Source organism: Anomalospiza imberbis, chromosome 3 (assembly GCF_031753505.1).
Source record: "Anomalospiza imberbis isolate Cuckoo-Finch-1a 21T00152 chromosome 3, ASM3175350v1, whole genome shotgun sequence".
In the NCBI taxonomy this organism is placed as follows: domain Eukaryota; kingdom Metazoa; phylum Chordata; class Aves; order Passeriformes; family Viduidae; genus Anomalospiza; species Anomalospiza imberbis.
This window is the reverse complement of record NC_089683.1, coordinates 33,090,862-33,103,650: the sequence shown is the minus strand read 5'-3', so window position 1 is coordinate 33,103,650 and position 12,789 is coordinate 33,090,862. Positions and strand designations below refer to the sequence as shown.

Genomic DNA, 12,789 nt, shown 5'->3' with positions numbered 1-12,789 from the left:
CTCCCACACTTCTCTCAGTCAGTTTATCTGGGTAGAAGTACTTCTTTCTACTACTAAAAAATGTGCATTTTCTTGCTTGGAACTAATTCCAGCTTCTCACCACTAAGAATTCCAGCTTCTCACCACTTTTTACCTCTGGACTAAAAGTCCTCTAGCAAGAGGAACAATAGAGCTCACCATCAAACAATTTCTCAACCTATTGGTATTGAATCTTCTCTTGGGTGTCTCTCCCTGTAACACTGAGTTTTAAGGACCCCTGGTGATTCTTGAAATGTGTTTGTGAAGCCTTTTTAGTTTTTCAACACCTTTCTCCAAGTGTGAACACCACAACCACCTACCTTAGTTCAGCTGACAGGTTTAACTTGTGGCGCAGAAAGATATGATACCACTTTTCTCTTCAAACTGTTATCTCCTGACAGTATCCAGGGAATTAACTGGACTAAATCTCCAATGATCAACACTTCTTTTTTCTTTTTTTTTTTTTAATTACTTTAACCACATGGTGACCAGAAAAAGATTAGGCAAGTGAGAGTAAAGCCTATTTCACCCACTTTGTTTGGATGGACATGTCTTCTTTTTATTGATGATATGAGTTGTCAGAGGACTAGGCCCTCAAGCACACCATTAGCTTTTGTAAACATCCCTAGTGCAGTCCTTCAATCTGCCTGAGCAGACCCATGATTTTTTTTTCTTTGACTATATGAAACATCCCTCCTCTGCAGTTCAGGTTCATTCAGTCCTTGTCCTTGCTTTTCTGACAACTACATAGTGACTGATCTTATTAGTTACTAGGTTTTAGAAGAGGATTGATGGTTTTGTTATAAAACAGAAGGGGAAAAATCATCCCAAAAGCAGTCTTCATCAATCTAAGCATCCTTGAAGCACAGTATGGAACAGTATGGAGGCACAACATGAATAGTATAATATTCTAGCATTTGGGAAGGGAGGAACTTCAAATCCTGGGAAGACAAAAAAGGATGTTCATACAATCATAGAATATCCTGAGTTGGAAGGGACTCACAAGGATGATGGAAGTCAGTGTTATTTAATGCTAATGAGAAGAATTCCAGTAAATTGATGAAAACATTGCAAAAGTTTATACACTACAAGCTGTAAAGGCTCAAATGCACCCTACATAGGATTTTAACAAATCAAGGATATGAAGTCAGAAATGCTGTCACCAAGCTGCTGTCCTACTCAGTGGTGCCCAAAGTGCCCAAGGCACATGTTTGGCTCAGAGGCATCTAAGCCTTCACAGCAACAGGCAGAACATATCTCATGGATAATTTCAGTCTGCCTACACAAACAAGTCTGATTTGGGGCACATCCAAAAATCCAAGGACCCAAGTTCCAAATCTCTCCTATGAATGGGTTCAAATCCCTACTTCCTACTTGCCCAGAGTCTGTGATACACAGGACTGTGGGTTGAGATGCTGGCACTTCTCCCTCATGGGAAGCATTCCATTTTGCATTAAAAAAAAAAAAAAAAGAAAATTTGATTACATGATAAGGTGTCTAGAAGTGGTGTGAGTTGTTCAGATGTCTTTCTGGGTTTAACACTACTAATCAAGATGTGTCTATGTTCTGAATAAAGATTTTTTTTTTTTTAAGGGGACAATTTTTCTGTGTAACTGAAGCAATAAAACTGTTTTCAAAGCAGTTTACATTGAACACTGAGCCAATTTTATTTTGATATAACATCCATTCTTTTTGCTGGTATCAAAGATGCATTTGACCTCATTCCTCTACAACATAAATTATATCACAAAACTGTACAGAAACAGAAGAAAATTCATTTTCTACCCTAGCAATAAAAATTAATCTTAAAGCCAAAGGACATGGATATTCAGAAGCAACATACATTGCTTATGATTAAAGAGTTTTTCAAAATTATTTGGTCACTGCTTTTTTTTTTTTTTTTTGTCAAAGACTAAGGTACATATTGTGAATATGAAACTGCAGATTATGAAAAAGCAGGAGAAACAAGTCCACAGATCTCATGTTTATCCTTCAAAAAGTGGTTTTCTGGAAAAATGTTACTAAAACCTTTCAAGAACAAATGCAGCACTTAACATAAAACTGCCAGATCCTGAATAATATGTGTGAAATTTTCCTCCCAGTAGCACATGTCTTCCAGAGAAAGATGTCCTTAACTGCAATGTCTTCTTCAAATAATTTTTTTCCTAATCAAACATTTAATACTTGTTTGCTCAGCATCTTCTCTACCTTCCCAGGATTTACTAGGAGTTTTTGTGATTTAAATTGCTTATAAAACACTTGTTGCTAGACCATAGGCAATCATTACCTTGTTTTAATTTGTGTCCCTGCTAAAGTACACCTATATTCACAGTATGAGCAGTTAAAGCTTTGCATTATAGTAACAGAGCATCTTATTTTATTATGTGGAAGTGTTAACTCATCACATTGTAAATTGTATTCCTGTGATTCACCAGCAATCACTTCATGTTATTCACTTAGTATCTCTCCACAAGGCAGCTGTGAGCTCAAAATCAAAGCAGGTATACTAACACAAAGAATTTTGATAAATTTGTAAAACCTCTGAAATCAGCTAGTGCTGTGAAGTATACATAAATGTTACTTTCATTGCACTATGTCTGCCCTTTAATATTTCAATATTTCACAACCTTGGAAATTTGTATTGTTAAAAACAAATCCCCATGAGCAATGCCCAACATGCTTCTTTATACATCCTCAAGTTTAGCTGAGTTCATGGAAGCCCTTTCTCCGGTGCCTGTCAGAGACAGAAAAGGAGTGTCAAGAGTGCTGAAGCAGCTCCAATACCACCATGGTCAGAGAATGCTCAAGAAAATCCTCTTGAGGGGGTTGAAAGCAGTCATAGTATGAGAGTGACACCAAAAGACGTTGTTTCAAAGAGTGATAACACTAAGCTGTCAAAGGTGAGCTGTCACTTGTCACCAATAACTCATGAGCATTTGTAAAAAGAAGCAGTAGAGATGTCTTGGGTCACTTCAGAGCCCAGGACATGGGAGGAAACCTCTGAAAGTGATCTTGGGGTTTTCATTTCTCAAGATAGGCAAGCATGAAGTAAGAAAAACAGCTGGCCTCCAACAAAACCACAGCTTATTTTGACACATGCATTAAAAAGTAAAAGGAGACCATGAATATTAATAATGTCAAAACAAACAGACATTGATTTGCATTCGAATTTCCAATTTTTTCATTACATGATTGCAGACAGCAGAAACCAAATGGAAGTATGTACTCATAGACAGAGTATGTTGCACTCAAGACAATATTCCAACATACACAAAGGAGAAAAACCCTCAGCAGTACGCTAATTGTTCATGCTCTAATACAGAAATCTTAGTCACCTCACAGGCTAATTTTATACCAGTGAACAGAGGGGGTTAATTCCAGTGGGCCAGTCCAACTGCCAGCATAGCACAGTGTTCTGCATCTCCAACAAATTCATTTCTGTGGTGCCAAAGTCCTGCAGTGTGTCTGGGATGAGCAAGACCTTCATTGTCTCCCCAGTGAACACAAGGAGGCACAGCAGCAGTGCCTCTTTCTTGGTCCCTGCCCAGCCAGAGCTGCCAGGGAGTTTCAGAGCCCATGTGGAATGGCCAGCATGGACAGAGAGTGCAAGGGGAGCACAGGGCAAAAATCATCTTTGTAGCCACCGTGGTCTTCCATGGCTGCTGCACCAGGGAGTCTGCTGAGAGAAGCAACACAGACTGAGAATTGTGTGCGTCTGCTAAAAAAACCTTGCTATTAACAGTGTCTACTCCCAGCCAGTCACAAATTCACAACTGGTGGAATTTACAAATGCCCTAGGTCTGCCCGAGTTCAAGAAGAGCTCGCACAATCCAGATACTGGAATAGGCCAGTTTATTGAAACAAATCCAAAGACAGTTGAGGGTTTCTGAATGCACTAACTAGAGGGTATTAATGTAAATAGTAAAAACACTAACTAGAGTGTCCTTATACATAGGGTAAATTCACTAACTAGAGGGTCCTAATATATATATATATATAGTAAATGCAATACTTATGGGGTATTAATAAATATAGTAAAAGCACTACTTACAGGATACTGATATGTACTGTAAATGCACTAACTACGGGAGGTTAATATATACAGGGTCTGTCAAGAGGCCCCAGAAGCACAGCTCTGTGCACCAGGATCTCTTTCAATGGCCGTGGATCGGCAGCTGTTTGAGCTGATGCAGCAGGCAATTGTACACCTGCACGTCCTTCCTGTGGGCATCCGGACTGCTGGCCAGGTGCTCAAAGAGGTTGGGTGCTTCAGCCACCCGGAAGCCGGGGGGCAAGCTGATCCCCATTGGAAACATGGCATTGCCGACGACAAAGTGATGAAGCTGTCTGGTGTCCAGTGAGCAGCGGAGGTACTTCAGGATATCCATCAGTCGCTGCCCAAAATCCCTCCTGCGCCACCATGTCAGGGGTACGGTGCTCAGAAGGCGCATCACCACAGTCTTCAGGGCATAGCTGGAAAAACCTACACCCATCAGGAAGCCTGTGAGGAGCTGCAGGCACTTGCAGTGACAGCTGTCCTGTGGGGGCCTGCCTGGAAATGTGCCTGAAGAATTTTGTCTCTGCCACGGTGTAAGTCTCCAGCCATGTTGTGCTTGGGATGCCTGCTTCTGTAGGCTGGCTGCCCACAAAGACATCGGAGCCTCCTTGCCGCACCGCAAAGATCATCTCAGCCGTGAAGCTTTCCTTGTCTTTGCTCAGCTGAAATTTACAGGAGCGGCTGCAGGGCTGCAGCATTAAACGCCAGTGGCGGGACTGAGGCAACAGCAGCCAGGTGACTCTGACAAATCGATAGAACCAGTGGACAGTTTTCTCCACATCTAGATAGGAGCTGGTGCAGAGGGTGTGCAGGAGGCTGGGGTCCTGTTTCCTTCTCAGCTCCTCCTCGGGGTGGTGGAGGAAACATAGCATGTCCTCCCCAAGCCTCTCCCTTGGGCAGGTGCACAGCAGCTCCACACGGACACAGAAGTTCCTCTGGAGCATCCCTGCAGTGTCCAGCTCCAGGTGGAAGGCATGTCCTGGAGGGGGACTCAGGGGTACAAGCACACGGTACACAACATCTTGTGCATGGGGACTCCAGCCTTCAAAAGTGCTGCCCACTCCAACGGCTTGTTGTGGCACCGGGTAGAAGCTGTTGGACAAGCCTTGTCCAAAGATGTGGGTCAGTTTGTCCATCAGGTCTGTTATCAGCTGGCAACCTTTGTCCAGATCCAGAACAGGCAACTGCATGCGCTCCTCTAAACGGTTTCCAAGCTTCCGTTTGGCATTGTGGTCATCATCTTCTCCGTTTGCCTTCTCCTCTTTGGCCTCTTCATTTCCAGCAGCACTGGCTTCCTCCGCCTTCTCATCGGGGTTCACTTCTTCCTTTGCAGTGTTGTAGCCTTCTTTTCCTTCACTTCCAACATTGCTTTCTGCCTTTTCATCAACACTGCTGCTTTCTTCATTTGCATCCTTTTTGTCTTCATCCACATTTGCAGCAACACTGCTTTCTATTTTTTTCTTGGCAACAATGCTGCATCCTCCTTCTTCCTCCTCCACCAAGTTGCTGCTGGATCGCGTCCAATCTTCCCAAGTCCAAACCGCAGGGCCAAGGGAAGGATGAGGATTCCAGTCAGAGCCCAGAACTGCCACCCGAGCAGGGCTCCCCAGGCCCCACCACTTTGCTCCTGCTTCGTCTGCTCCAGCTCCTGAATCAGCCGAGTCATCTGCTGGTTCAGGTACTCAGCATGCTGCTGCATGCGCTCCAGTGCAGCCTCATCCAGCCCATCCCCAGCCTGCAGTGGGTACAGGATGCGGCCTTGCACAAGCAAGAGAAGAAATGTAATGGCAAGTATGGCCTAAGGACACGGTCAGGAGCATAGTGGGGATTGGAGGGAGCTACTGATAGAGGAAGTGGGGACAGGGGTCCCCGGGATTTGAAAGGATTTGAAGGCGGGAAACAAGGGGCCAGGCAGCTGCCAGGCTGTGATGCCTTTTCCCAGCCAAAGGCACTCCTGCCAGGGACTGGCCGCTGGATGCCCACTGAGAAGCGCCTCCCCGGCTACTCGTGTTTCAGCACAGCCTCCTGTCTGCATGCACACTTGCCCTTCACTGAGGCTGTACTGAGGCTGCGTTACCTGCCGCTTCTGTTGGCAGCTGCCCCCATTGTGACAATGGGGCTCTGATGCCACAGGTGTCTGCTTGCATTCCTGCCAGGAGTAAATAATGGTGGAGTTCCTGATCTTAAATATTTTTTCCAAGCTAAATGATGCTATGATTCTCTTCCATAAATATCTCCCTTGCTACTGGACACTGAACAAGCACTCCTGGCTACCAAGACCTGCTTTGAGGCAAAATCTCTGTAGTAGAAACCCCTCTCTTCTGAACAAAGATGTTTTTACAAGTGTGTCTGCAAGGTATTTCCTTTGGTATATGCAGGGAGACCTATATAAATGTTTATGCATGTACACTATCATTTGGCCTCTTCTGAGGGAAAACCTTAGAAAATGTGAAAGCTGAAGGAGCCAAAAGGGGTCTTCTTTGGTACTTCATACCTTGTCTGATAGTTTTAACCAGCCTTTGATCTTTTGCAGAAACTGAATGTCTAAGTCTGAATCTGACAGTGAATTTGCACATCATGTACTCTGGTATCATCACATCCCTTTTTCTCCATCATCTGTATCACCATGCAGTTTTTAATTCCCCACTTCTTATAGAAATTGTGGTATTGAATGCAATACTAGAAAGATATTCCCTTTCCCAATTTGAACATCATCTTTGTTCTGTCGATTCAAGGAATCTGTTTTATCCATCACATTAGGTGCAATTATTCTAACAGTTTCTACCCTGTTTGCCACAGCTATTTCTATGGTGCAGTAGAAACCAGTAGCATTTTTTCCATGCGTCAGGGATTTCCCATCAATATTTTTGTACAACAATTAAAAGAGCACAGGTTCCACTCATCTGACTAAGCCTGGTAGCTTTATCCCTTTTTGGAACCTCTGGAAGTAGCAAACTGTTACATTAGGACCTGATTTAGTGTTTGAAGGCTTCCACCCCGCCTTTCTAGAGCATCCTTCCCCTCAGTTCAGCTCCGAGGCTAGGGCTGTTCCTTCTGAGCCTTCTACTTCCCACTCCAGCTCTTGAATTTAATACTCTGTTTAAACAACCTTCCCAACCAAGCAAGCAGTTAAGACATCAGACTTGCTTTACACAGGCTTAAGAAAATTGCAAAACTTTATGTCTTGCTCAGGTGATTCATCTATTTGTCCTGTCCAAGGGAATGTGAAATACAGCACCATCATTCATGTGCTGTGTATCAACTGTTAGGTTGTTAGGACTATATCTAAAATACATTATTTGTAGTTTTTTGACTAACAAATTTCTATCAATTAATCTCTATGCCAACATTTCACAATACCTGATTTTTTTCCAGCTCAGCAGCTAATTCAAGTCTGTTGGCATTATTCTGGATGGAGCATTTGCTGGAGAAATCTGATGTCATTTGTTGTGAACAAGAGGCCTGTTTTCATTATGACTGAACACCTGTATTCAATACTTGGATTACACATACATACTGCCTAAATTCAATACCTGTGTTACCCATATTCAGTAAGTAATGATTAGTTAGTCACTAACCAGGCCTCAAATGGTTAGCCATGGCAATTAGTCTATAAATCATCAACACAAAAAAAAAAGGTCTCTCCCACGTATTTTAATGCTTTCTCATGTTTGTTTGTTTTTTTAATTGCTTTTTCTGCTTACAATTTTCCTAGCTACAGTGGGCATGGAGATGGATTATAAATCCCTTTCATCCTATTTACAGCAGCAACAGCATCTCAGATTCTGGCCTGGCTTGCTGCCAGATGCAAGCAATACATTTCCTCTAGTTGCAAGCTATAAAATTATTCCATCTTTGTCATTCCCTGGATCTTTTTGAAGGACATCAATGATTCTCTGCCAGCATTGCTGTGATGAATTATATTCTTTTGCTGTTTAGCACAAGGGTGAGCTACATGAAGCCATAGAGGATGAATTTTAAAAAGATCCACATGAGTTTTTATTGTTTATTGAAACCAATTTCATAATAGCAATGCAAGTACAGCAAAAATATTAAGTGCAATTAGGGAGACAATTGAAATTAGGAAATTCAAAGACGGGTTGTTGGGGGTTTTTGCATGCTTCATGCCTGTTTTCTTGCCTATTAGGATCAAAAAATGAAAAGCTCTATTCAGCTTGGGAGACTCCACGACAGGTTTACACCACACAGCTACTTCTGTGCTTCTGAAATACCAGTATACATCTCCTCTCCTTTTACAGCAGTTTCTGATTGCATTCTAGCCTACTTACTAAATTACATTTTCCAGTAATTTAATTAAACATATTCAGAGTTCTTGTGCACAATACACATAATTTTTAAAAATTTCTTGAGTCTTTCATAATCACATTTGGGTTTTTTCCATTTTTGCTCCTAAAATTTATAGTCAGGGAAGAGGGATTGCCATATTTTAATTTCAAGTGCATTAAACTGTACTTTCCTCACATATTTCCTTATTCTTATTGTGAAGCGACAGGTTGTGCCCAAAAATATTGCCTTGATAAACAAAAACTGGTAAACAAAACCAAAACTTTGTCCTGTTTCCTCAATTTTTATTATTTTCATTTAATGGTCACTGAGCATTTATTTTGAACATTCAGAATTGTGGAGACACAGTTCTGCCAAGGGCAAATATGCCTCCCTCTCAAGAATATCCCATTTATGCTTTCCCATACAGGCAGGATATAATCTTCATCTGAAATGTTCTACTTTTTCCTGCTCCACCCAAATTCTTGTGTCACTTTCATCACTGTGCTAACATAACATACTCCAGCAAGTGAAGCAAACAAGATCTCCTGTTTCTTTTTTCCTTCCTCTCTCCATAAAGAAATTTGTGAAGAATTTTGAAAGATTAGGATTAGGGAAAAAAAATAGCAGTAACTCGGAGTAATAAAAGCCAAGGTTTAGAAACCCTCTTACTTTTTTGTGGAATAAACCACAACAGCCTCTTTACATTGGGCCTGCCTTTGAACTCAAGCCTTTTTGCCAGCTTTTGGCAGTACTTTAATCCTTTTGTCAATACAATCCATTCCTGTTCCCCCCTTTTGCTCTTATCCCTGTCCAGTCATTATCCCAGGTGCCACCCTGACCCAAAGCCTTGTGTTCAAACTGGCAATGCCAGAACATCCCCAAGGCTCCCCAAAGGCTTCCTTGGTCCCACCGCCCAGAGGTCTCAGCACTGTGGCGGGCTGCTCTACTAGCCTTGTGCTCCCGGGCAGCTCTCTGAACAAAATCACAGAAATAATTAGGTTGAAAAACATCTCTGAGATTATTAAGTGCAACCTGTGACCGAACATCGTGTCAAATAGACCATGGCACTAAGTGCCACATCCAGTCCTTCCCTAAACACTCCAGAGATAGTGACTCTACCACTTCCCTGGGCAGCCCATTCCAATGTCTAACATCCCCTTCTGTGAAGAAATGCCTCCCAGTGTCCAACCTAAACCTCCCCTGGAACAGCTTAAAGGAAGCTACGTCTCCTTGTTCTGTCATTAGCTGCCTGGAAGAAAAGGCTGACCTGCAAGAAAAGGCTGACCCCCACCTGGCTACAACCTCCACTCAGAGAGAGCCAAAAAGCCTCCCCTGAGACGCCTCTTCTCCAGGCTAAACACCTTCAGCTCCCTCCGCTGTGCTCCAGGCCCTTCACCAGCTTCACTGCCCTTCTCTGGCCTCGCTCCAGCACTTCAATGTCCTTCTTGTAGCGAGGGGCCCAGAACTGGACACAGCACCCAAGGTGTGGCCTCAGAAGTGCTGAGTGCAGGCGCACGATCACTGCACTGCCCACACTACTCCTGATACAGGCCGGGTGGCATTGGCCCTCTCGGCCACCAGGGCACACGCTGGCTCACCTTTACCCGGCTGTCAACCAGGACCCCCGTGCTTTTCCATAGGCTGCTTTACTTCGATGTCACAGGGGCGCCCAACAGAACCAAGACGGTGAGGGCTGGGCAGGGCAGGGTTTCGGAGCCTGCCGCTCTCGGGGCACAGCGCCGTGGAGGCCGCCGCGCCTCCCCTCGGGCCGCAGCTCGGCGGAGCTCACCTGGCCCCGCGCCCGGCCCGCAGCGCCCTCTGCAGGCGGCGCCGGGGCACAGCGCCGCAGGGTTCAGCCCCTCCACATTCCCCGCTCTTTAGCAGCGCCTCAGCCAATCAGCAGCCGGGGCTTGGCCTCGTACCAATGGGAAGAGCTGCTGCCGCCAAGCTGGCAGGGCGGGCAGCCAATGGCTGACGAGAAGAGCCCGCCCCCGCCCGTTGCCGGGCAGCCGCTGTCCATGGCCGCCGCGCGGCCCCTTTAAGCGTAACGCGGCAACCGCCGGCGCGTCCTCCGGGCGGGCCTCTGGGCTGGGCAGGTACCGCCGGGACGGGCCGGGCCGGGCCGGGCCGGCGGGGACATCGCGGGGCGAAGGGAGCGGCACGGGGAGGGACAGGACCGCCGCGGGGCCGTGTTTTCCTGGGGGCTGTGGGGGCTGGGAACGGGCCCGGGCCTAGGCCTGGGGTTGGCCTCCGAAAGGTCTCGCGCCGATGGTGTTCAGGTCCTTTCTTCTGAAGTCACTTAGTGTATGTAGGTTTCGGTGATTGCATTTAAAATGTGCCATCGCGAAGTGCTGCTAGAAAATGCCATTCGATATGTTCTTGAAGGACGTCTCCGCTGAGTGAAGGAAAGCTGCCTGGCTGCGCTGCGGGAGCCGGAGGGTTGCTCTCGGGGCGGCCGGGCTGAACTAGGTGAGTCCGCACGCACCGGGGTACGGGTGGGAGTATGAGCGACGGCACCAGCCTCCGTGATGCAGTCTGACTTAGAAACATAATCTCTTCTCCCGGTTGTAGGGCTGGCCTGAAGGTGTTCTGTCTGAAGTACCATTTCCTCATTTCTGACCTGGGACTTCCAGCAGCTTCTTCATTTTGAGATCTCACACAAGTAGCGTTGTGGTTTACTGGGACAGAGTCAGGTAAATGTAACATAGGTTTTTAAAATCATAGAGCGTTTTAATTCACCAAAATGCAGGACAAGGCAACAGTCTTAAGCTGTGCCAGGGAAGATTTATGTTGGACATTAGGAGCAATTTCTTCACAGAAAGGGTGATTAAACATAGGAATGGACTGCTCAGGGTGGTGGAGTCATCATCCCTGTAAGTGTTTAAGGAAAGACTGAACATGGCACTTTGTGCCCTGAGTTTGTTGACGTGCTGATGTCCAGTCATAGGTTGGACTTGATGATATCCGAGGTCTTTTCCAACCTAATTGATTCTGTGATTTTGTTAAAAGCTAGTAAATCTAGAAAAACTACATACAGTTAAGCCAGCAGCTGCAGTACCTGATGAAGTTATACTTAGTCCTCACTAAGGCTTCTCACTCAGTATGTTTTGATGTCATAAAAGTAAATAATTTTGCTTGTCTCTCTTCTGGAAAACTTACAGTATTTGGATATGAAAAAGATGGATGCAGAGAGAGGAGGGAGACGAATTTATTTTGAAATTATTCTTTGCTCTGAAGTTCAGCACTTCAATGACTTGGATTGATGCTTTTGTACTTGTCTGAAGCTGACTTTCTTGCAGTGTCCCTGTCTCAGAATAGGTGGAAGAACGGAGCGGGCCGTTAGAGGTCAGTGTTTGTACGGGGAAGTGCCATTCGGTGACCAGCAAAAGCACTGAGCTTCCCCTGGTCTGGGAAGGGTGTTAATACTGAAAAGGACTTAAGAAGTTTTTATGAGTCTTGTACTAAAGAACTAAGCTCTGGGTGCACTGCATGAGAAGAATTGCTAAGTAATTTTCCTTCCTGTCTATTGCATAATACCGTAATCGCAGGGTTCAATTTCTGTTTGTGTGATTTACTTAGGAGTAATAGGGAATCTCCTGTCTCTGTTGCATTTGTTTTGTGTGTTCTCTGTTTTGTCTGTCGTGTCCTTTGTGGTGACCTGGTGCTTGACTGTTTTTTGTAATGATGAACATAGTTTTGATACAAAATACGTAAATAATAGCAATAGATAGAAGTAGCAGCAGTAAAGGACTATGAAATCTTGGAAACAAAACTCTTTCTAAAGTTCGTGCAAGTCCCAAATTTCCTTCAGCCACTCTTACTGGTGTGATCTCAATTCATTAGGCTTCTAAAAGCATGCCTTAAGCTTTTGAGGGGAGAGGATTGGGATTTTGATGATGGTGGTGGAGTTTAGTAGACCCACTCCTAATCCATAATGTTTCACTCCTCACAACTTATTAAACCTACAGGGGAAAATAGATATCTTTGTGGATCTTATTCACATGAGTTAAACTCACTTTATAGTCAACTCAAACTAGTTTGTAACAATTGGAAAGTCAGGGAACCAAAACATTTTTTAATTAAACAGTCCTTAGGCTCACTCAAGTGAAACTCAAATATCCTAGTTATTCTTTTGTTCTCAAGATAAACTGTGCATTCTTTTGTTAATCAAATTGTATTATAAACTGTTGGAAAAATTAATTTGGCAAGACTTTATAGATTAAGGGTTTTTTTGTTTTGTATGGAAATTATGATAATATTACCAGTTTATGGAACTGAAAACCATTTGAAGATCCAAGAGATGTTTTTGGGTATTCCTCAAGGGGGCTTTCTTTGTTTTACCTTTTTCAATTTGTTTTCATTCCATTGCTTTTCAAGTACTTCCAGAATGCATTGAAAATTCCTGTTCATTTATATCACTGTATGTC

General features: G+C 44.2%; 1 protein-coding gene across 1 annotated transcript; it reads right to left on the bottom strand.

The window, feature by feature from the left end:
* Positions 1-4,016: 4,016 nt before the first annotated feature.
* On the bottom strand, positions 4,017-6,222 carry LOC137470011 (inositol 1,4,5-trisphosphate receptor-interacting protein-like 1). The gene is given in 3 exon segments (XM_068182994.1): positions 4,017-4,562; positions 4,564-5,756; positions 6,153-6,222. Coding segments are annotated over 3 exon segments (1,653 nt in total). The 3' UTR covers positions 4,017-4,172.
* Between the last annotated feature and the right edge of the window lie 6,567 nt (positions 6,223-12,789).